This window comes from Cataglyphis hispanica, chromosome 7 (assembly GCF_021464435.1).
Source record: "Cataglyphis hispanica isolate Lineage 1 chromosome 7, ULB_Chis1_1.0, whole genome shotgun sequence".
In the NCBI taxonomy this organism is placed as follows: Eukaryota; Metazoa; Arthropoda; class Insecta; order Hymenoptera; family Formicidae; genus Cataglyphis; species Cataglyphis hispanica.
In genome coordinates this window covers 2,264,992-2,289,174 of record NC_065960.1, presented here as the reverse complement: position 1 = coordinate 2,289,174, position 24,183 = coordinate 2,264,992, and the positions used below count along the sequence as shown (strand labels likewise).

General features: G+C 30.8%; 5 protein-coding genes across 9 annotated transcripts; 2 read left to right on the top strand and 3 right to left on the bottom strand.

The window, feature by feature from the left end:
• Positions 1–186: 186 nt before the first annotated feature.
• LOC126851213 (battenin) lies at positions 187–8,826 on the bottom strand. Of its 3 annotated transcripts, none has more exons than XM_050594924.1 (9): positions 8,345–8,826; positions 5,145–5,336; positions 4,752–5,059; positions 3,368–3,510; positions 2,539–2,697; positions 1,737–2,073; positions 1,126–1,275; positions 897–1,037; positions 187–695 (listed from the first exon to the last, which is right to left on the bottom strand). In XM_050594924.1, the coding sequence occupies exons 3-9, from the start codon at positions 4,929–4,931 to the stop codon at positions 555–557; spliced, it is 1,251 nt and encodes a 416-aa protein (XP_050450881.1). In that variant the 5' UTR covers positions 4,932–5,059; positions 5,145–5,336; positions 8,345–8,826; the 3' UTR covers positions 187–554. The 3 variants fall into 3 exon arrangements, with proteins under 3 accessions (XP_050450881.1, XP_050450882.1, XP_050450880.1); XM_050594925.1 differs by having other exon boundaries at positions 5,165–5,336; XM_050594923.1 differs by lacking the exon at positions 8,345–8,826 and adding an exon at positions 7,665–8,033 and having other exon boundaries at positions 4,752–5,336.
• A 981-nt stretch (positions 8,827–9,807) lies between these two features.
• Positions 9,808–15,126, top strand: LOC126851176 (putative tRNA (cytidine(32)/guanosine(34)-2'-O)-methyltransferase). 3 transcript variants are annotated; one of them, XM_050594853.1, is made up of 6 exons: positions 9,808–10,049; positions 10,225–10,294; positions 10,448–10,647; positions 10,735–11,129; positions 11,266–11,624; positions 12,214–12,446. In XM_050594853.1, the coding sequence occupies exons 1-6, from the start codon at positions 9,929–9,931 to the stop codon at positions 12,299–12,301; spliced, it is 1,233 nt and encodes a 410-aa protein (XP_050450810.1). In that variant the 5' UTR covers positions 9,808–9,928; the 3' UTR covers positions 12,302–12,446. The 3 variants fall into 3 exon arrangements, with proteins under 3 accessions (XP_050450810.1, XP_050450808.1, XP_050450807.1); XM_050594851.1 differs by lacking the exons at positions 9,808–10,049; positions 10,225–10,294; positions 10,448–10,647; positions 10,735–11,129 and adding exons at positions 13,038–14,285; positions 14,410–15,126 and having other exon boundaries at positions 11,492–11,624; positions 12,214–12,475; XM_050594850.1 differs by lacking the exons at positions 9,808–10,049; positions 10,225–10,294; positions 10,448–10,647; positions 10,735–11,129; positions 11,266–11,624 and adding exons at positions 11,644–12,158; positions 13,038–14,285; positions 14,410–15,126 and having other exon boundaries at positions 12,214–12,475.
• Positions 15,127–15,429: 303 nt separating this feature from the next.
• Positions 15,430–17,096, top strand: LOC126851177 (probable U3 small nucleolar RNA-associated protein 11). The gene is made up of 2 exons (XM_050594854.1): positions 15,430–15,668; positions 16,144–17,096. The coding sequence occupies exon 2, from the start codon at positions 16,164–16,166 to the stop codon at positions 16,923–16,925; it is 762 nt and encodes a 253-aa protein (XP_050450811.1). The 5' UTR covers positions 15,430–15,668; positions 16,144–16,163; the 3' UTR covers positions 16,926–17,096.
• Positions 17,093–21,436, bottom strand: LOC126850960 (battenin-like). Its single transcript, XM_050594450.1, has 8 exons — positions 21,432–21,436; positions 20,340–20,568; positions 19,527–19,669; positions 18,756–18,914; positions 18,240–18,576; positions 17,668–17,817; positions 17,430–17,570; positions 17,093–17,227 (listed from the first exon to the last, which is right to left on the bottom strand). The coding sequence occupies exons 1-8, from the start codon at positions 21,434–21,436 to the stop codon at positions 17,105–17,107; spliced, it is 1,287 nt and encodes a 428-aa protein (XP_050450407.1). The 3' UTR covers positions 17,093–17,104.
• A 193-nt stretch (positions 21,437–21,629) lies between these two features.
• LOC126851103 (uncharacterized) lies at positions 21,630–23,919 on the bottom strand. Its single transcript, XM_050594705.1, has 5 exons — positions 23,733–23,919; positions 23,266–23,400; positions 23,015–23,101; positions 22,730–22,820; positions 21,630–22,499 (listed from the first exon to the last, which is right to left on the bottom strand). Exons 1-5 carry the CDS (start codon positions 23,800–23,802, stop codon positions 22,193–22,195), a joined length of 690 nt encoding a protein of 229 aa, XP_050450662.1. The 5' UTR covers positions 23,803–23,919; the 3' UTR covers positions 21,630–22,192.
• Between the last annotated feature and the right edge of the window lie 264 nt (positions 23,920–24,183).

The window sequence follows — 24,183 nt, the reverse complement described above, 5'->3', positions numbered from 1 at the left end:
AACATTTGTATCCAATAAAGTTCGGAGACGTTTCTAATCAAAACTGCTTGAAACTTATATGAATCATAAATCACTTGTGTTATATGAATCATAAATCGATTCGTGAAAAACATGAATCTAAAAAGTTCTTAAGCGAGACGGTCGTGGCTTTAAAAATTTTTTTAGAAAATCTAGGAAAAAAGATAATACTTTTAAAGATATTTTTATAAAACAATTAAAATTTATACAAAGGATAATGAAAATTCATGTATCCTGGAATATTTTTTCCTCTAACGCTAGTTTATCTCAAAATGTCACAGACTTCATAAACGTTTGTATTATAAAGTCAAATCCATATGACATTTTCTTGTGATACCAAATATCAATCACATGATGAAAACTTACTTTAGTCTACATACAATTGCTAAATGCTTACTAAAAACAAGTATGGATCTTCGGCGCTGTAAACACCGATGTATCACATTGAGGAACTTTCAGAAATAGAAATTTCTACACGCAGAGACCTCGTTATCACTCTGTGTGATAAATAAGATAAAAGATTCGAGATACCTTTATTAGCTACCTAATCTCTTCGGCTGGGGCAACTTGCAAATGGCATTGTGGACTGGCATGGACAACCAGCCGGCCAATGCAATTCCGATCGAGTCCGACATCGTCGCGATTCCCATAGAGACCTCACGATCCGCTTTCGGAATCTGCGATCAAATTAATTTTGAGCAAGCGTAGAAAATAAATTGTCAGATAGAGAATGTGACAGAATATTTTTTACTCTCTTTTAAAATGTACGTTCTCTTTAAAAATATTCAACAAACTTAGCTTTTATATTTTTGGATTAGCATTATTTAGTATAATTAAAAATTTTTTTTTTTTTTTGTTTACAATAGTTATCTTATTACCTCAGTCGACATCCGATAGAAAGTGTTGACATACGCTCCGCCGCCAAGTAAACCTTCCCACAATACAAGAGCGAAAACGATCCATATATTTGGTATATAATAGAAAAGAGTCTCAAAGAGGAGAATTAAGACGTTAATGAACTGAAAAAAATAATCAGTTCGTGAAATAAATTTTACAAGACTTAACGATATAATTCGCATTTGTTCAATTCATTGAGCATATAATTACCTGCAACACGGACATAATCCAAATTCTGTCAATCGTAACTAGATTTACCGATGATCTCGAGATAAATACACCTATCTGATAATCCGCTTGAAGCCATCTATATTGTTCATGTGGTTTCAACCAAATGTCATCGAATTCGACGAGCTCGTACTATAAATATATCAATTTAAAAAAGACTGAGATTAGTTAATATGGATCTGAAGTAAAAGTTATATATTTATCTGAAGTAAGTTATTATATATGGGTAGTAAGTTGTAATAGATAAAATTTTTTTTAAATAAAAACTTAAATTTAACAATATATTCCGTATCTTGACCAACTCCGGTCTCTTCTTAATTAAAATTAATTATTGCATAATAATTTAGAAAACTGAGCAATTATTTCATAAATAATAGCTAAACAATGTAATTTCTCTGCATATATCTCTTCTTCTTTAAAATAGAAAAGAAAGAAGTTTATATATCTCGTATTTTTTTAACAACAATCCTTACAACACACAATATTAACAGAAGAAGAGATATTTGTAATATAAATATACAAATAAATTTACTTGAAACAAGCAAATAACAAGCGTTATTTTAATGGTTGAAGATAATGAGAATATCGTATACCAGGCCTTGATTGATGAAATACTCGAAAAGGTAAACCAGCCCAAGCGGTACCATGTATTTTAATAAGCCAGGCATCAAATTAATCTTGTCCCTAATGGTTTTCTTGGGAACCTTGATGATCTGCTCTCGACTTTCGACACCGTCCTTGGCGATTGATATTCTGGTGTGCACCGGATGTTTCAAAACACACCAGAATGCGACCGCTTGTAAAAGTGGCACAATTAACATGATCAACAATGTGTTCTCGATAGACAATACCGTAGTAAGAGCGGCGTAAGATAAGGCACCAATCACTCCGGCTCCGCCTGTTCCCGATGACCATGTCGAAATCACCTGACTGCAAAAAAAAAAAAAAATTAATTAGTACATTTAAAATTTATCAGACAGCTAAGAAATCGATAAAAATAAATCAAAACGTATAGAAAAATAAAAAATAAAATTAATATTACATTGAATTTACGATAGACTATTACATTTTTATGCACACATTAAGAGATCTGAAAGGCAGTCTTATCTTATCACTATTTTCTGTCACAACTGTCTTAATATTTCGTTTTTAATACTCTGGAAACATACCTATCGTCGCAGCAGATGGCAATTTTTTAAACACTCTGCCTTATGACAGTACTTTAAATGTCTTTTAAAATAATTTATTTTAGAATTTATGTATGCTTTATATTTGTTACAGAAAGAGTTACTTTTTTTTGTTGAAGTATGTAATCCGATTAACAAACATAATAAACCAAGGACACGCACTAGGATCGTAATATAATATACAATAGCGAAAGACTTGCATACTTACTTGGAAAATTGATTACTGTAACTGAGCATGGTGACCTCACCCAAGCCGGAGGAGAGCGATGTTATGATGACGCCCAGAATGGCGAGCCATTCAGCAGTGCTCAACGACACCATGAGAAATCCTGCAGCGGAATATAACACACACATAGCCACTCGAAAACTGTAATTAACGAGTCGATTAATCGATTAGCATTTTGACTGATGGTTGTCGCTTGCATACCAAAGGAAAGCTTTTTTACGAGGTTCCAAGTTACCAGCTCCTTGTTACGTTACACAAGTATGATGCATAAGGAATAAAAACGCATTAATTAATTTTTGCCACAATATCTTGCCACATATTCTTTATACAATTTTTATAATTTTTCACCACTTTTCATATTATTCGCATCTTATTTTAGGATGCAGTTAAGAATGCATACATCATTATTAAAAGAGCATCCTTCAATCGCAAATTAAATTTTGAAATCTTATCTTTATTCACCGAACTGTAATCTCACTAATTATCACGTTATCGTATGACGCATACAGATCATACAAGCTAATGGAATTCTTGCAAATGTGTGCATGTTCGGATAAGAATTTGATCTAATTTTTAAAGATATTGATACTTGAATATTTATGCGAAAGATAAATTGGACAAGGTGAGAAAATTACTCGTAGAAATCAAAAAAGGATTTCGTTTCATAAAAAAAAAAGTGACACGTTTTATTTTTATTGTCATTCATTAATTGCTAAGTAAGTAAGAATAAGACGTATATTCGAGAATTATTTATTTGCGGTACTCACTTTGTAGCAGCTAAAACAAAAGAGAGTAGCATATAAATACTCACTGTACATAAAACGGCAGGAACGGCGCCGTCATCTTAATCGCCAACGATGGTAGAATATCTGCCAAGAGTATTGCACCGGTTGAAAGTGTGTTGCACGAGCGAATCCCCGTCGTATTTGTCCCATTTGTGTTTAGCGTGGAGTCCTAAAAAAAAAAAATCAGAAAAACATTAGTTTCAAACAACAATTTACTCGCAGATATTATTATATAAAATAAGAAAATATCTCCCATGTCAAAATTTAATTAGCACGTTTTACAAATTTTATTTTTTAAATATAATTTTTTTTATTTAATTTTAATTATTAACACCATTTTTTTACATATAAGAGAGATTTCTATATAATTATATTATTTTACAATAAACAGTGCACAATATATGCCGAAAATGCGACAATTTTTCTCGTATAAGATTGACAAATAATTATGTTGCCAGATAGATCGTGTTATCTGTTATCTTTAAAGCGCGAATGTTTATAAATTGATTTCTGACATATAGATCCATATAATCAGTTTAAAAGGCATTTTTATTTTCTAAGCGCCAGTTTATTAATATAGTCGTTAGAAAATTTTCCACGAATACAGATTTAATTGCTCAACAAACTCATATCATAAATCAGCAAGAACTTAATCGATATACAGACAGTTAAAGCACATCAACCAATATTATCAATTGACATTTTGATCCACGCAATTCTCAATTCTCTGCTAAATTTATCAATTCAATTTTGAATAACTGCTTAAAATTTATTCTAACAGTAAATAAAATAAAACAATATCAGTTATCACGTATATAACTCATATATGTATATTGTTATCTCATGTCATATGTCGAGATATTGTCAGTCACATAAATACTATTATTATCTGGAGCGGACAACAATATGGTTCATCCATACGAAGTAACTGTTATCTAAGTCTCCGTTAAGCTTTGTCCAGCTTACCTAAATTTTAAATAAGGACATAGGGGAAATAAGGGATTAAATAAGGGAAATTTTAAAATTTCTTAATTCTAATCTCTCGTAATTTAAAAGTCAAATGATTTTTTTCATCAATGCAATTGATCTAACTATTTCTCTCGGCCGTCATATTTATCTTTATCAAAGTTAATTTGAGAGATTCTCAAAATTTTATAATTATTTCTTACACAACACAACGCAAAAAAAATTATATTACAAAAAAATATTTTAAAAAATTTTATTTGATATTAAAATTATTCTCCTGTCATCTTAATACTTTCTATTTTCTACTTTCTACTCTAATTCAATTATAGAATACAAACAATTTGATATAATGTAATTTTAAATTTATTTCCAACATTTTACCAATTTAAGCCTTAATTTATCCACTACTTTAAACGAGCGAGAAACATATGAGAATCGACTCACCTTGTCACCGAACTTGATATTCAGGATATCGTGGGCAGCACTCAGCATCACGACATAGCCGTAATTGTTGCACAATCCCAGAATCCAAAAGGCCACGAGATTGCGCCATCGTGTCTTCTTCGAGTCCTTGTCAAAGATATTCTCGGTCATGTGTAAATTACTTGGATTGTCCTTACTCATTTTAAAAAATTGGTCTTGGAAAAAAATTATATTTTTCTTTCTGTTCTGTCGCTCTTCGTCTGCCTTTCTTTGTCCCTAACTCTCTTCTTGCTCAACTAACTGCCACTATCCTTGCCTATATCTCGTACCTAAACGAAGCATGTGCTAAATTGGTTCTACGTTGCTGGTGGAATTCTCAAAGTTCCGTTTGTCTCTCTCTTTTCGTCTACAGACCTTCTATAACTCCTTCTTACTTTCTCTTTTTCTGCTATCCTTTGCTTCTCTTGCTCCTTTGCTCGCAAATAGTTGCCTCGTATTCTGCTTCTCCCACCCGGCTTCAACCAGATGCTTCTCTGTTTAGAGTACTTCTATAGCGGATTTAACATTGTTCAAACTTCGAGAAACTTCTCCGATCGTTGCTAGAAGCTAAAAGATAATGACAAGAGGATAACTGCTATGTTGCAACAATGTCTCTTGTTCTCAACTTAACTAAAAAATAATTGACGTTGATTCATCATTATAAAAAATAAATTATTCACAAAAATAAACATGATTATCAAATTTAATATTTTTTTTTTTTTTTGTTATGAGAAAAGAATAATTAAAAATACCTCAATTCCATATAAGTCATTCTTGTTAATTCTGCAAATCCTCTTTATTAATTTATTCTAATAACCGGTTTAAATCAGTAATTTAATTTGCATTTAATATTAATAAATCGTATAAAATCCTATAAAGATTACAGTTTATTATCGTTTCTTTTTATCTTGAAAATGGGAAAAAATAGTTTCCACACAATTAAAAAATATGATCTTGATTGATCTTAATGAATCTTCTAATAGCCTTTTTGTAAATTTTGTCATTAGTAATTAATCGACACTTCCGTTACGAATGAATCATTCATATGACGCAGCGAGCTCATCAATGATCTTCTTTTCGCTCGTAAATAAAGGAAATTTCCTATTTATAAATATATACTATCTTTGCTGTTTGATTTTTTCAGTAATTCTTTAAATGTACTTTCTCTATTATATATATATATATATATATATATATATATATATATATATATATATATACACGCCAATAAATTACTACTTATTATCGTTGACAATAAATTTCAAAGCGCATTCTTCACAACTGTCTCGATATATAAACAATTTTATCTATTTTTTGTGTAATTTTAGAATCGTACACTATGTACTTGACCTGATTAAAAATTTGAGAAACGAGCAATGAAGATGACTTTGCCAATTAATTCATTAAATATTTCTTGTAAATGACTTCTTTTGCATAGATTACTTCGTAGTCTCCTGCTTAAAGTCGTGCGTACTCTTTGAATACTCAAGCATCACTGACACTGGCGAGTTATTAATAAAAAGAATCAGTGCGTGAACAAAATAATTAAAATTGCAAATTAAACAACGATTAATACATCGACATTTCAGGAAAATCGCTCTTAATTTAGCATGCATATAGTTTTATATGTAATTAAAAATAAAAATAATAAAAATAGATGAATAAAAGAATACACACTATATATCTATATCTATTTTACATAATAATTAATTTATATATTTATTATGTCGTAAAAAATTCCTAAAAAATTGTTTTTTATATTGTTTATAAATCTTAATAATAAATCATTACAAGAAGATTATATTCAGCAATTTTTTTATGTCTAATACTATCAATTATCGAGTTAAATTCATTTTCTATACTTATTCAAGGTTGATGTTATCGCACAGTTTTGCACGTATGACACAAAACAAAGTTGAAACACAATGTGTTTTATTTTTTGAATTTTTTATTTTGCACCGCGTTATTTAATTTCTTCAATTTAAACAAGCAGAAATAATAGAGCACGTTTAAATAAGTAATGGAACGTATATTTTATAAAAATATCTTGGGGAACTTAAAAATATCATACGTTCTTCTTCATGCGTAAAATTTTTTGCGTGTCAGAGAGTTCCTTAGTTTTAGAAGTGATATTTCATTATAAATTCACATCATTATAAAGCGATTATATCGTGAAATGCAAATTGTGATGGAAATACGCATTTATGCTAATTGATATTTTTGCAAACGCTAGAATGCTTAGAAAATGAGAGCGTAAGATTCTCCAGAAAAATTGTTTATCAAAGATATTTTTGCAATAACTTTTTCGCGTTGTTTTATTATGTATATAGGTATACATTTTCCAAATAAAAATCCAATTAGCGCAAAAGAAGGAAGTCGCACTTTTTATCGTATATACTTTTATGTAAATATTTTCCACTATCTGTGTAATGCACGTTTCACGTGTATCGCTAAGCAAATCTCACACAACATATACTAATATGTTATTTAAAAAATATGTTATTTAAAAAATTATTTCTAAAAAAGAGTTTTATTTTCCTTTAATTTATTTTTCATTATTTAATATAATTTATTTAATAGGAATAAAATGACAATAAACAAAAAAGATACATCGATTTTAATATTGATTTAGAACAGAACTTTACACGCAGCCTTATCGTAATACCCTTGATACTCGTCTACCGTGATATCCTTCCTATTTATTTTAAAGCGATATGCACCGGTGACTTCTGGTCTTCGATATCCATTTTCGTGCAAAGAAACATTTTATCGTGATTCACATCCGCCATAGATGATCAATTAAACAATCAGTTTATTGATTATAATATTGACAGTTTTTGACATTGCGCGAGTGACCGACATGATACTTTGAGAGAATGATTGCACTTGACCCACCTCCAACGATATTCAACTAATTACGCCGTTATGCAATGCAATTACAACGACGTCATCGCACTAAGAAAAAAATTATTTGACTAAATAAAACACATCGAAACGGATGTCCAACGAATGTCCGATTAAATTAAGTGGATCACGCGATAACAGCAATAAATTTTTGATACTAAAATTTTTAATTGCTTTACGATTAGATCATGATAAAATTTATCGCTTATACTATGTGAGTGATTCTCTTTTTTTATACTTATTGCACTTACTGCACGACGCTACTAAAAACATTACTCGCGATAACAAACGAGCCAAGTTACATAATATGATAATTTTCCAACTTAAAGGTACAATTGTCAAAAAATGACGTCATTGTTTTTTTATTAGATTTTAATTAGTTTTTTATAATTGCAGTCAAACTATCAATGTAATATCGTCTATATTTGCATCTCATATATATGACTCTAACCGATTCAAAAATATTATAGTCAAAATAATTATTTTTTTATAATAAACGTAAAATATAAGATTATTAATAAATATGTGATAAATGCGAAATAATTAAAATGTAAAGGATGAGTTTGAATTTTAAAATATATCATGAAATTATAATAAATAAGTATTATAATATTTATGTGCGACATAAAAATATTTGTTTTATAATTTTTGAGTCAACAAAAGATACTCACGTGGAATTCTTCTCTAAATTTTGAAGACTCTATTAAAATACATATCATAAAGAGTTTTTTAGAGAATAATAATTCTATTGTTATCACAAACAGGGGTTATCACAAACGCAAATCACAGCATCACAGAAACGACAATGCACGGATTCAAACAGATGATTGCCAAAATCTGCAGATCGGAGCACTGGTTTGCGGAGAATGATTTCCACTTATAATTTGAAAGATTGCAAAACTATATGCACTCTCAAAATGTTTACAAACAATTTAATTTTATAATCATTGTCAAGATTTGATAGCGCGATCGATAAGCAAGAAGAGTAGCGATATCGTGGTTGCCGCGACGAGTTCCAGTTTCGGAATAAATATAAATTCTCGACGAGAGAAAGAAATCGACACATATGTCGACGTAAGCGCGACTACTCGTCAAGAATCGACAGTGATATCTCCTCCTCGGCTTCTCTTGGAAAGGTTTGGAATGATTGCAACAAGAACGACCGCTTAAGTCGACCTCCGACCACCGAGCTGGTTGGAACTGATGGAATGTTGGTGATAGCATAAGCACAAAAGAAAGAACGAAAACAAAATTTAATTTACTTGAGAAAAGGAATTTTGTATGCAAAAGACCCATAATTATTTTTTGATGCACACATTATAATATTTAATAAAATAAATCCGTGCACATATGTTTTTAAAATGTTTTATTTCGAAAAAGTTTGATCTTTGTTCCCAAAAGCAAGAAATTTTTTTCATTTGTGAACAATATAATATCGTATATGCGTAGCTATGCGTTATGCATTTTTGTTTTTTCAAAGATAAGATAAAAATTATTCTTCTATTTGTAAAATTTTCTAAGTTTATTTTTATTTTATCTTTGTAAAGTGTTGCAGTAAAATTTGCATTGTAAAACCTCATATAAATGTTAACATTTATAATACGAATAGATATAAATATAGAATATTGTTAGTTTGCTATATCTACAAACATTTTTGATAAGATTAAAAGAATTTATATAAATAATTACTATGACGTCAAGTCAAGATAAAAATTTAATTAAATTAATTAAAAAATTTTATACTTGTTTTCATGTTATTTGTTATATAAAATGTATGTCAAATACCAACGATCGACGAGCCAATAACAAAAATTATCAATTGGAAATCAGCACATATCTAAGTATAAATTAATTGAACAACAAGAAATTATTTATTATGAATTTTTAATATGGTTCAAAGTTGCACATATTTATTATAACGTTACAAATTACATAAAATTGTTGACATACATTTGTATTCAATAAATCAAAATTTAATTTACAATTTATTATCGTACATTATTGTAATATTTTATTAACAACCGAAAAGAAGAAGCAAATATTCAAACCCATTTAGCGAAGATTCAAACCCACTTAGCAAAGATTCGAACTTTATTTAGTGGAGATTTAAACCATATTTATAAGTTGCCGTCTGTCATCGTTTGCTGGAATCAGCTGGAATAGTCTGCGAAACATAACCTGTAATAATTAACTGTCAAACAGTTGTTTAGGCAAACAGCAAAAATCTTGATTTCTATCGAAATATCGTCACAACAATGGGGAAAACATCAAAAGACAAGCGCGATATATATTATAGAAAAGCAAAGGAAGAGGGATGGCGAGCCCGAAGTGCTTTCAAGCTACTCCAAATCGATACCGAATGTCACATTTTCGATGGTTCGTATAAGAAATTTATTTTTCTTTTCAGTTATATACTTTAATACACATATCTTGAGAAAAAAAGATATAGAAGGAATGGAAAAGAAAAAGAAAAAATTATTTTAAAATAAATAGTAATTAAAAAAAAACATCTATATTGTTAACAAGAACACTGCTATTTATTCTTTTTTAGGAGTGTCCAAAGCGGTGGATCTATGTGCTGCACCTGGAAGCTGGAGCCAGGTCTTAGCTCGCAAGCTAAAGTAAGTAAATTTCGGAAAAGATACAAATTTACTCTACTTAGTATAAAAAATATGTTTTTTAAATATATATATATATATATATATATATATATATATATATATTTAAAATATATATAAAATTATAAATAATTATATATTTATTTTTTGATATAGTGAGAACTATAAGAAGGCTTTAGAGAAAGGTGATGCATCTCCTCCAAAAATTGTGGCAGTTGATTTGCAAGCAATGGCACCCTTGGAAGGAGTTATTCAACTACAAGGTGATATTACCAATACCAATACCGCACAGCAGATTATTGCGCATTTTGACAACACTCAAGCAGACCTGGTAGTATGTGATGGAGCACCTGATGGTATGTGTCTTATATCATTTTTTATTTTTTTTTTCTAAAATCTAAATTAATTTATCTGAAATGATTAATGAATTTTATTTATTCCAGTGACTGGCTTACATGATATGGATATATTTATTCAATCGCAGCTTCTATTAGCTGCTCTGAACATAACTACACACATCTTAAAACCTGGTGGAACGTTTGTGGCAAAAATTTTTCGTGCTAAGGACGTGTCGCTTCTGTATGCTCAATTGAGGATATTTTTCCCTTATGTGTATTGCACAAAACCCAGTAGTTCTCGCAATTCGAGTATCGAGGCGTTTGTTGTTTGTAAAGATTATTCTCCACCAGAAGGTTATAAACCACACATGCTGAACCCTTTACTGACGCATGAGCCATGCAATTTCGAAGAGTTGACAGGAGTCAATAGAATCATTGTTCCATTTGTTGTATGCGGAGACCTTAGTCAACCTGATTCCGACATGAGCTACCCATTAGATGTGAGTGTAACATTATATTTTTATTTGATTATGAATCATAAATTTCTTTAACAACAATCTTATTTTTTATTCTTGCTTATATATTATATATTATATATTATATCTTGATTCTATCTTTATTTAAAAATGTTTTTAGTATAGAGGAAAGAAATACGAGTATCATGAACCAGTGCAAACCCCAATAGCACCGCCTTATGCTGAAGCGTTATCCTTGTTAGAAAATAGAGGAGCTGGAAGCAGCGCTCTTGTTTTCGATCATGACACCGATTTTAATGAGACTGACATTAATATAGCGATTGAAAACGAAAGTGCATCATGGATAGCTAAGTTAAAAAAAATTTCGATTGAAGAAGAAAAGGACAAAAAGAAAGGGGCTGAGTTGAATACAATTGCAAAAACTGCAGAGGATGAGAATAAAGAAGAAGAAGCAATTGATGCGTTACAGAACTTGTACATGTCCGAGGAAGCTACAAATATAGATAATACTTTCATGCAGTAAATGAAACAAATACATTTTTTTGTATCGTATTATTCATTAAATAAATGTATAAGGACTTTTATAATTTGTTTTAAAAAATGTGAATTCTTATTCTCGACTCTCGATTTATTAATTTTCAAAAATCGAACATTGATCAAAAATGTAAATTTTCAATTTTTCAATCAAATGAATTTTCTTCATTTTATAATTATGACTTCCTTTATAACGTAAAAAAAAATTATCTAAACTTAAATAAAATTTTTAAAAATTCTCGTAATTCTTAAATATTTAATTATTTACTAATGAGACTTCCGAATTTGATTTGCTTAACTATATATGCAAATTGGTGAAAATTATAATATATACTTAGAGTTATATATTTATTTTCTTATGTACCTTTAAAATGTATACTTTACATGTTATATACTTGTCCGTTTACATTGTTATGATTACACGAAAGGTATTATTGACGAACGGTTGCTCACATCAAACAGTAAACACTGAAACGTTACAGTAATAGCCGATCGCATCTGAATATGTGGATGGACAAGGTATTTATTGAATCGTCCAGTACTAATTTCCAAAAATTTTCTTCTTCTTTGTCAGACCGACAGGGTTTGCCGTTTCTGCAAGGACACGTTCTGCTGCACAAAATGTCGCGATCGTCACGTGGACAAGATGCATCCCGGCCTAAACGTCAATTGTTGCCTGTGTGCTTCTGAGATACTGCCAGTACGACATGGCGAGTTTGATAAATTGGATCTAAAGGACGAGGAGTTGTTGAATCACATAGTGGAAAAACATTTGCCGTTACAATGCCAACTGTGCGGTGACTTATACGAATCCAAAGAAGATTTCAAGTCCTTCGGTAATTCGCTAGACACGAGCTTATAATAAGATTAAAAAATTTAATTATCTTGAAATCTGTGAAAATCAAATAATTATCTGTAAAAATCTTGAACTAAAACTTTTGATACAAGTTTTGTATCAGCAAGTAAATATTTTTTTTTTTTATTGAACATGCGTTTAACTCATGTTATACAAAAAAAAAAATTAATAAAAATTTTATATTTTAATATCTTCAAAAAATTTCATGCTCAATAATATTTAATAGATATAGAAAAAAAAATTTTTTTAATATATAATGTTAATTTTTTCTATTTTGAAACCAAGAGTTCTTGAAAAAATTACACATTTAATCAAATTAAAATTTAAAAAATGTTAAAGATTACAAAATATAAATTTACAAAACAAGTGTATAGATTTGTGTAAATAATAAAATTATGTCTCTTAATTTCACAATTATTTTTAGAAGAAGTAAGAAAGAATTGCCTGCATATAATTACTGTAAATTTATATATGATTTATGCATGTTATATTTATTTACATTTAATTATATATGAACTCTTTTTTTCCCGGGTAAACTTTAGGCAAGTGCAAGTGGTGGTCTCAATATTTTCTGTCGCCGATAAACATCGAAGAAAAACTAAAACAATGTTTTATGAGCGACTACAACGAGACTAGCACGCCGCCAGAGATCTACCGGAAGACCAGCACACCGATGCTCGTCGGCCAAAAGGCCACTTTCCAGACACCCTGTGTGCCATATTTCAGTCTGAAAACGCCTAAGACGAACTCGCCGTCGATCAATGCTCCAGGATCACAGAACAGCGATATCTGCGGTGTCACCAAGTTCTTCAGCTTCTCCCGCATCTCGAACGAGGATACGCCGTTCAGAATCGACAAGGACGAGCAGCTGTCCAAAAGTAATTCCGGCAGGAAGCTGAACATCATGGAGAAACGAGATGAAACTGCGAATAACGAAACCGAAAGAATAACTGTAAATGAGATGATAGATATGAATCTGACAGAACCTGAAGGCGGAATTCTGGAATCGCCCGCATCGGATGCCATTTGCGAGAAGTCGGACAGAACGCCGGATGTCGTGAAGAAAGTGAGATTCTCCGATCAGTATGAAACCGTGCCGGAATACAAAAGCTCGATAATGTCCTGCGCGGAAGTCTTGAACACATCGACGGAGGAAGAGAAGTTTCACGACGCTCGCGAAATCTCGAGTACACCAAAGGCGAAAAATCTAGAAGACAAAAATGATATAAAAGACACGATAAATATTATGCAAAACATAGAGAATACAAAAAATAGCCAGGTGGAGGATAAAAAGTGTTCCTTTGTAAAACTTTTGCAAAATTCTCTAATTGATTCGCAAAATGCGCAAAACGATACGAAGGACACGGAGAAGGAAAATCAAAATCCTAAAATAAGCGACGAAGACTCATCGGCTATGTCTCGGCAAGATTCCAACAGGATACTGATAACGGTGTTGATGGAAAACAATTCGGGAGGATCATTGAGCACTGATCTGATACCTTTACTTGATTCAGGTTTAAAGAAGCTACAGGAACAGCTTAAATCAACGAATCAATCGTCTTCGGTTGAGTCTACCGATGCTGTTAATTTGCCCACCAAGTCTATTACGAGGATGGAGATGAATATCTCGAGTGTCGAGAATTATTCGAAGGATGTAACAACGGATTGTCGACAGATTGTACCGTCTTCTTCATTATCTATGCAGAAAGACGTTAAAGATAATAAAAATAGCAATGGATTCTTCGCTGCCGTTGCGCAAGCTATGAAATATGCCCTGAAAAGTTTCTCCGGTCAGTAAAAGTTCGAACTAGTCGTGAATTGACATATGTTCGAGAGAAATTTTTTAAAGAATATATAATATATCTCGTTAAAAAACTTGAATTGTTGAAATCCCTGTTCGAATCTTAATTTCAGGCTTGGGCATTCCAGCAAGCAAGGTCACGACAACCGAAATAATTCAACAACGGAAAATCGTCGAGGAATCGACATCGACATCCCTGGAACCGGTCGTCAGCAACGTCGACAGTATCCGGCTTCGTCCAAACAAACGAGCCCGCGAGTTCACCGAGGTATCCTCCTCGCGAGTAGATTCGATCGCCGTGGATGTCCGAAGTCCCCTGGCGAAACGTCAGAAGGGATGGTACAAGATGATCAGAGCACGCCGGCCGATCAGCCGGATGCGAAACAGATACGCGACAACATCGTCTAGAGGAGTGCAGGTTTTCAGTCAAGGATCCCTGACGGTGGGCGATACCGTCCTCCCGCTTCCTGCGCGAGCGCATCAGTCTACGCAAACCGAGTGATCATCTCTTTTATTTTTAAATAAAAGATTAGAATATTATTATGTGTTCTGCGAGTATAGTAGATGAATTAAGAGAAATAATTTAATGAGAGAATATATTTTTTAAAGCTATATACGTGGCGCGTTCAAAAAAAATTGTTTTAATAATCGGGACATTTAGTTTACTAATTTATTTTTTATTAAAATAATTTATTACAGAATATTCAAGAGGAAATTTTTATTTAAAAATCGCGGTGATGTGTTAAAAATATGTGCTGATATTATATATTAAATACGTTTAAAAAAAGGTGTGTTTGTGTCGCGAATCATATAAAAATAAATTACTTTAATTATCTTTTGTGATTATGATTATTTAAAAAAAAAAGATATTTTGAACTATTGTTCTTCTTTGTAATATCTCTTTATGTATTATCTTTGTAATTAAATTTTTTTTTAATTTTTTTACTAAATTTAATCTGGAATTAAGAACGAAGAACGTATTATTTCGTTAATCTTTTAATTCCACAAAGTTTAATTTGCAAAAAGCCTTTCTCTTTTTCATTTATAATTTGGAAATTATTAATGCCTCGATGCTTTGAAAAAAAAATCATATTTTCATTTTCTGAAGATTGAAATATGTACTCATTCAATAAAATAATCAGCTGATCATCTACTACGCAACGCGGATAACATCATAGATTAAAAACTATTACCATCGTACGGTAATATCATGTGCCTTTAGCGCGACTGGAATCTGGAATTACTATCTAGGCTGTTTAGCACGTATAGCTCGATCAATTGTTAAGTTCGAGGTTATGTGACGATTATCTGTTATTAACATCGATGAAAAACAATAGTGGATTTTTCAGTGATTTTTCATGATTATAAAAAAGTAAGTTATAATTATTATAATAAAAATAAAACTTTCTTATCGATATTCTATCTACTATCAAACTTATTTACACTTTTTTTATTAGTTGAAAGTATACATATCCTTTACGACAAAACTGCATGGCACTTTTGATCTTAAGGAATATTAAAAAATTGTTAAATTTTTAACTTAAAAGTTTATTAATATGGAGAAATGACGATAATGATTGTAATTGTTTAAAGCTGCTTCTATGGTGGGTCTAATCTTGTCACAACTGATACAACATAAACACGCAAAGTTCTCAGAAATACAGTTTTTGATATTTCTTAAAATTACATGACTTAAAATAAAAAATAACATTAAAGATAAAAATAAAATTTTTCTCAGCAATATATTTAATAATGCCTCATTATATGGATTATAGTTTTGTCATAAGATGTATATATTATGAATTTTTTAAATGTTATATGTATACATAATCCAAACACTTTTCCAGATTATACGAGCAACATTAAAATGTCGTCGTGGAAAAAAGCCGCGAAGGCGAGTCAGAAAACCCATCGGGAACGTCATCAGCCCGAAGTTCGTAAACATCTCGGACTGCTGGAGAAGAAGAAAGACTATATTTTGAGAGCCAGGGATTTCCAAGAAAAGCAGGCGACGCTCAAGCTTCTGCGAAAACGCGCACTAAACAAAAATCCAGATGAATTTCATTTTCATATGATTAACTCTCAATTAGTGAATGGTGTTCATAGAGAGAAGGACAAGGAAGATCAGCACACATCTGAACAGATAAAGTTGATGGAAACACAGGATCTCAGATATGTAGCATATAAGAGAAATATTGAAGCGAAGAAGATAGACAAGCTACAGAGTCAGTTACATATGATTGACGCTGCTAATGAAATGCAGAATCAACACATTTTCTTTGTAGAAGACAATACTGAGATGAAGAATTTTGATGTTGCCAAGAAGCTAGACACACATCCGGCACTTCTGTCCAGACGTACCAATCGACCAAAGCTAAGCGCGATTAAAGACATGAAGCTGCCGGAATTAGATAACAAAACTATTTCTAAAATTGAGCAGAAAAAGCACATGGCTTATAAAGAACTCGAAAAGAGGATTCACAGAGGACGCGAATTGACAGTCGTAGAGCAGAAGTTGGAAGTGCGCAGAGCGTTGAAGGATAAAAAGATCAAAAAGCCAAAATTAGTGAAACCTGGTTCGAAGGATGCCGCTCCTATTTATAAGTGGAAGTTTGAAAGAAAACGATGACTTGTTTTTATTACAGAGAGTTTGTTGTAATGAATTGAAGTGTATTATAATTTTATATTAGCGCTGTATAATTATGAATTGTTCATTGAAAGTTTGCATTTGGCGATTTATAGATATACAATTCTCGTTGTTTTTTTGATGTCGATTTCTTAATATACTGCATATTTACGATACCTTAGTTATCTTCTAAGCTTGCAAATGACATCGTGGACTGGCATGGCTACCCAACCAGCCAAAGCAATTCCGATCGAGTCCGCCATCGACGCGATCCCCATGGAGACCTCAAGATCAGTTTTCGGAATCTGCAATCAAATTAATTTTACACGCTCGTAAAAGATAAATAAATAAATTGCGAAATAGAAAATATAACAAACTATTTTTTAAAATACTTTTTTAAAATGTAAATTCTCGCTAGAAATATTCAACAAACTTAATTTTTATATTTTTGGATTTGCATTAACTAATATAATTTTAAAATTGATATTTTTACAATAGCCACATTACCTCAGTCGATATTCGATAGAAAGTGTTCACATACGTCGCACCGCCAATTAAACCCTCCCACAATATAATAGCGAAAACGATCCATATATTTGGTATATAATAGAAAATAGCCTCAAGCAGCAGAATTATGACATTAATGAACTGAAAAGAATAATCAGATTTTGAAATGAATTTTTCACAGAATATATAATTCATATTTTTGTACAATCTCTTAACATAATATGTAATAGTATATTACCTGCAGCACGGACATAATCCAAATTTTATCTATCGTTACTATGTTCACCGACGATTTGGAGATAAATAAACCTATCTGACAATCTGCTTGGAGCCATCTGTATTGCTCATACGGCTTCAACCAAATGTCATCGAATTCGATGAACTCGTACTGTAATATAATATTTATTAATATTTATGTTCACACACAACAATACTATAAATTCTAAAAAAAATGCTACTAGTAATTGTTACAAAAAATTGAATTTAACAATCTGTTCTGTATCTCAATCAATCTCTTTTAATTAAAATTAATTGTCGCGTAATGATTTAATATAAAACGATCTGATGAGCAATATTATTTCATACATAATGCTAAACAATGTAATTTCTTTGCAGCAATGTAATATATCTCTTCTTTCTTAAAATAAAAAGAAAAAAAATTATCTCATATTATTTTAACAATAATTCTTACAACATATAATGCAGGAAGAAGAGATGTTTCTAATATAAATATATAAGTAGATTTAATTAAAATAAGCAAATACGTTATTCTATCAGCCGAAAATAGCGAGAATATGATAAAATGTATACCAGGCCTTGATTGATGAAGTATCCGAAAAGATAAACCAGTCCGAGTGGTATCATATATTTCAGCAAGCCTGGTACCAAATTGATTTTGTCCCTGATACTCTTCTCGGAGACCTGGATGATCTGCTCTTGACTTTCAGTACCGTTCTTGGTGATTGATATTCCGGTACGCGCCGGATGTTTGAGGACACACCAGAACGTGATCGCTTGCAAAAGTGGCGCAATTAACATGACCAATAATGTGTTCTCGATAGACAATATTGTAGTGAGACTGGCATAAGATAAGGCACCGATCATTCCGGCGCCGCCTGTTCCCGATGACCAAGTCGAGATCACCTCTCTGCAAGAAAATTTAATTAATATATTTTAAATTTATCAGACAGCTAAAAAATCGATAAAAATAAATCATAAACATATAAAAAAATAAAATTAATATTATAATTATATTTACACATATTATAATTTTTATATTTTATATTAGCATATGGTAATATAAACAATAGCGAGTAACTTACATACTTGGAAAATTGATTACTGTAACTGAGCATGGTGGCCTCACCCAAGCCGAAAGAGAGCGATGTTACGACGACGCCTAGAATGGCGAGCCATTCAGCAGTGCTAAACGATACCATGAGAAATCCTGCAGCGGAAAATAACACACAGGTAGCCACTCGAGCACTGTAATTAACGAGTCGATTAATCGATTGGCGTTTTAACTGATAATTGAGATTTTTTCGCACATTGTGAAAAGATCGAGGCTTCAAGTGTCGGCTCTCCGTTTTGTTACACAAGTATGATGCATAAGGAAAACACATTAATTAATTTTGCCACATGATCTTTGTACAATTTTTCACCGCTTTTAGGATGCAATTACTAAGAATGCATATATCATTATTAAAAGAGCATCCTTCAATCGTCACGCAAATTAATCTCGAAATCTTATCTTTATTCATCGAACTGTAATCTCGCTAATTATCACATTATCGCATGAAGCGTGCCGACCATGTGAGCTAATGACATTCTTACTTAGGTATATGTGAATATATATGTATATGTGTATATCAGTCTATTCAAATAAGAATTTAATCTATTTTTTTTTAATTTAGACAATATAAAAAATCCTTCGTAGAAACCAAAAAAAAATAATAGAAACATTTCATGAAAAAAAGTGACTTATGCTTTAGTCCTTATTGCCATTTCAATTAATCGCTAATAGAAACAAAATAATTCATTTGCAGTGCTCGTTTTGTAGCGGCTAAAAATAGAAAAGAAAAATATATAAATACTGACTGTACTAGAAGCGGCAGAAATGGCACGATCATTTTAATCGCTAGCGATGGTAGAATATCTGCCAAGAGTATGGCACCGGTCGAAACTGTATTGCACGTGCGAATTCCCGTCATATTTGTGCCATTTATCTTTAGCGTAGAATCCTAGAAAGAAAACAGAAACATTAGCAATTTCCTCACAGATATTTTTATTCAAAATAAGAAAATCTTTTTTAAAATTTAATAGCGCAACACGTTTTACAAATCTCACATTTCTTCTGTTTTTTATATATATTTTTTTATTTATTTTATTTTATTTTACATATAAAAAGATTTTATAGTTATATTTTTTATAATTATATTTTTCCCAATAAATAATATACAATAATATACAATATACACCGAAAAATACTGTCATCGTGGAAACATTTCAATCGTACTAAATTCTTATGTGTTCCTTGCGATTTATGTAACGCGACGATCAGACGCATTAAAAGAACGCTGCTTACACAATAGTGTTCTCATACTGCTAAATCGTTTTTTTTTTCACTCGATGAAAAATCCGGTCATATGATATAAATTACGTGACACATTTTTTCATATAAGATCATCAAATAATTATGTTGTCAGATGGATCACATTACGTGTTATTTTTTAATGCGCGGATGTTTATAAATTGATATTAAATGAGCAAATCGGCAAATAAGAGATGCAGTGATTAGTGTGCACCTTTTTTATTGTTTAATTCGGTGATTTAAAATGTAAAGATTTTTACAATTTAAACCTCAATTTATTTATTATTACGTTAAACGTATGAAAATCGACTAATACTTACTTTGTCATGGAATTTGATATCGAGGATATCGTAGGCCGCGCTGAGCATCACGGCGTAGCCATAATTGTTGCACAGCCCCAGAATCCAGAAGGCCACAAGATTGCGCCATCGTGTCTTCTTCGCAATAGCGTCTTCGTCAAAGGTATTCCCGGTCATATGTAAGTTGCTTGGATTGTTCTTTATCTTGAAAAAAATCAGTCTCGAAAAAAAATTGTATTTTTTTTCTTTTCTATCGAATTTCTCTGTCTATATTCTAACTTTCTTCTTGCCGCTCAACTAGCTGCCCCTATCTTTGCCTATCCTTATCTCGAATCTAAACGAAACATGTGCTAAATCGATTTAACGTACTTTTACTACTAAAAAAAAAAATATAATACACTTTTCATACATTTTCAAAATTGAAAAATTTTCAAACATATCTATTTTATACATAATAATTAAAAATTAATTTACATGTTTATTATGTCACGTAAAAAAATAATATTTTTTATATTAAATTTGCATAAACTCTCAAACATCACAACAAGATCAAGTATGTATTTGTAATTCACATTCACATTTCACGATATACATATAACCGCTTTATAATAAAGTGAATTTATAATATAATAATTTATTGCTTCTAAAGATAAAGAATTTCGACACGCGAAAAATTTCATGCGCGAATAATAATGTATGATATTTCGAAGTTTTCCTAGATATTTATTTTCATAAAATATGTGTTTCACTATTCGATGGATAGCATTTAGCATAAAGATAATTGCTCATAATGAGATAATATATAATATATATTATAATAAGATAAGCGTTCGTTATGAGCGATTATCTTTATGTTAAATATATTATAAATATATGTATAAATATATTATGTTAAATAGTATTATAAATTCATTTTGTTATAAAGCGGTTATATGTATATCGTGAAATATGAACGTGAATTACGATACAAATACATACTTGATATTTTTTCAATTGCTAAAACATACAAAATAAGAATGCTATACAATGTTACTGAAAATACTACTCACGATACAAACGAGTTGCGTAATATAATAATTTTCCAACCGGAAGATACAACAATCAAAAAATTACGCCATTATTTTTCTAAGATTTTAATAGAATTTTTATAATTGCTGACTATCAATGTCAAGACATCTTTAAAAATATTTATGTAATATTATCATGTAATCATAACAAAAAAATATTTCCTTTATTCGTCAAAACGAGAGATAATGAAGAAAATGTGATATAAAATCCAGAACCGTTTTATTAATTAAATAGATTCTAAATTAAATTTTTGAAACAGTTTTTGAAAAGTCTATCGAAAAACACATCTCACACACACAAAGAGTTTCTTATATACAATTCACATCACAGAAACAACATTTGCAATTTCAAACAGATGAAATTTTCCAGAGCTCTCATTCGGAAAATGTAATCTACTTACAATTATCTAAAAGATTGCAAAACTACATATTCTGAGAATAGTCACAAACAATTTAATTTTGCAACAATAATTATCGCTGCCAAGGTTTGATAACGCGATCAATAAGCAAGGATAACAGTAGCGATATCGTAGTTGCCGCGACGAGTTTTAGTTTCGGAATAAGTGTAATTTTCAATGAGAAAGAAAAAACGATACATATATCGACATAAGCGCGACCACTCGAGGAAAATTGGCAACGATATCTCCTCCTTGACTTCTCTTGGAAAGATTTAGATTTAGAATGATCGTGATATGAACGACTGTTTAAATCGGCCTCTGACCATCGAATTGATTGAAATTGTCATTTAATTATGATAATTTAGTTGTGTGATAAATTCCTTTTATTGTTAATAAATTAATCTTTTTTTTATAATTCAGTTTCTTTCAAAATAAGTTCTGATACTTCAGTTATTTCTTTCAATTGTTCTGCCATTCCATTTGCTTCCGACGTTTGCGTAGTCATCGTTTCTCCCGACGTCATTGATGATTCCATTGATGGTTCCATTTGTTCGTTTTCTGCCGTGGACGTTTCTTCATTCGTCATATCTGCCATTCTCGTCGTGTTATTCACCGGCATCATCGGTAGCTCCATTGATACATTTATACAGTTGTAATTGATCTGCCAAAGTTGTTTCGTGGCATAAATGTCCAGACGAGGGCGAACCGTGATGGATCTACAAGCAAAAATTAGAAATTGTAAGTTGGAAAAAATATGTAAGCAAAAGCAGGCTACATGATAGATTTAATAAAATAATAAAAAATTTTAAAAGTTATAAATTAAAGAAAAAAAATTTTTTGTTCAATTTAAAAAAAAAAAAAAATTTTTATTCAATTATGGGTTCTTTCCCAAATTCTCGACAAATTCCAATATATGAAGCCACTTTGATTATTTAGATATACTTACGTAGGAAATAGGTTCAACTCCAACATGTTAATACATGCAGATGAAAACAAGCTACCGGGGACGTGCACGCAAAATTGCAACGCTTTAAAATCTGTAAAATAAATTTTCAAAAAATAAAATAACGCTGAACGTGGTGATTGAGTATGATGATTATCTATACTCGGATTCTACATCGTTATGAAATTTCTATCGTTTCTTTTACATGCAAACTCGTATGCTATCTTAGTGCAGATTTTTAAATTCATTATTAATATTGTACAGCGAGATTAATTGGAAAACACTCACTCGTGATTGTTCTGGCGCTGATTGTGTCCGAACTCAACGTGACATCCACATTCAATCCGTTTCGCTGATACGTGAAATTCACGCATACTGCGATGTAAAAAGCAGTAATCCAACTTTTAATTTATTATTCTCAGATGTATACATTTTGCTTATAAATAAAAAATCGAAAATTCTTTAGCTTAAAAATGTTATAACTTGACGAGAAAATGATTGCAAAATTTTAATTTTAACAATAAGGTTTCAAAACTCACGATCCTTCTTCTCTTTCGTATATCGGATGATCACATTTTGACAGCAAGAACAGGAGAAGGACATCAAGCAATTGCAAGATCGTTGAGTAATCGAAATCGTTCTATAAATTAGAAATCCTCTGGGTACAGCAATGCCTGATAAAATTTTTCAATCCATCAGCGTGTCTTATTTAAGTTAATAATAGAATAAAATATATCCATAAAATATTTTTTTAAAGGGGAGGGCGTATCTAATCATGGAAATATGTGATAGAACATATTTTTTATAAAATTTTATAATATTTTAGTTATTTTACAAAATTCTAATGATTAATATTTGTTTAATTATAGAAATATTGTTTACTTGAATAGATATAAAACTTTTTTAACTGCCATTACATATGTACATATATACATAACTATGTAAAAATATATAGCACGTGATTACATAAAAATTTAACGTGACGGAAATAATTGTTAGCACTAACTTGAACGGACAGCGATGGCTTCACGAACAAGATATATCAAAACAAGAGCACTAATGCTACGCGAATTCATATTTACATATTATGGTATTTTATGATAAGATTTTTTAGTATAAGCAAATATATATGTTCTCCTTTCGTGAAATTATATTAGCTTATTATCGAGTTGTGTGTGCGGCGACGTTTCGTTTCGCACTAACAATAAACATTTTCTGCTTTCATGCGTTCCGCTTGGCATTGTACAGGATGCAATCATGAGCTATTATGTTATGGGAAAATATCCGGAACATTTTTGTCCACTCTGAATTATATATGGGAGTGAAATTTACTATTCATTCATGCACCCAGCGTCCGTTCCTCGCGACTAAAGAGCAATGCATACAATTGTTATAACAAAAATATATTTTAATCAATTATATATATATGATTGTTAATCACAACAAGTACTTTAATA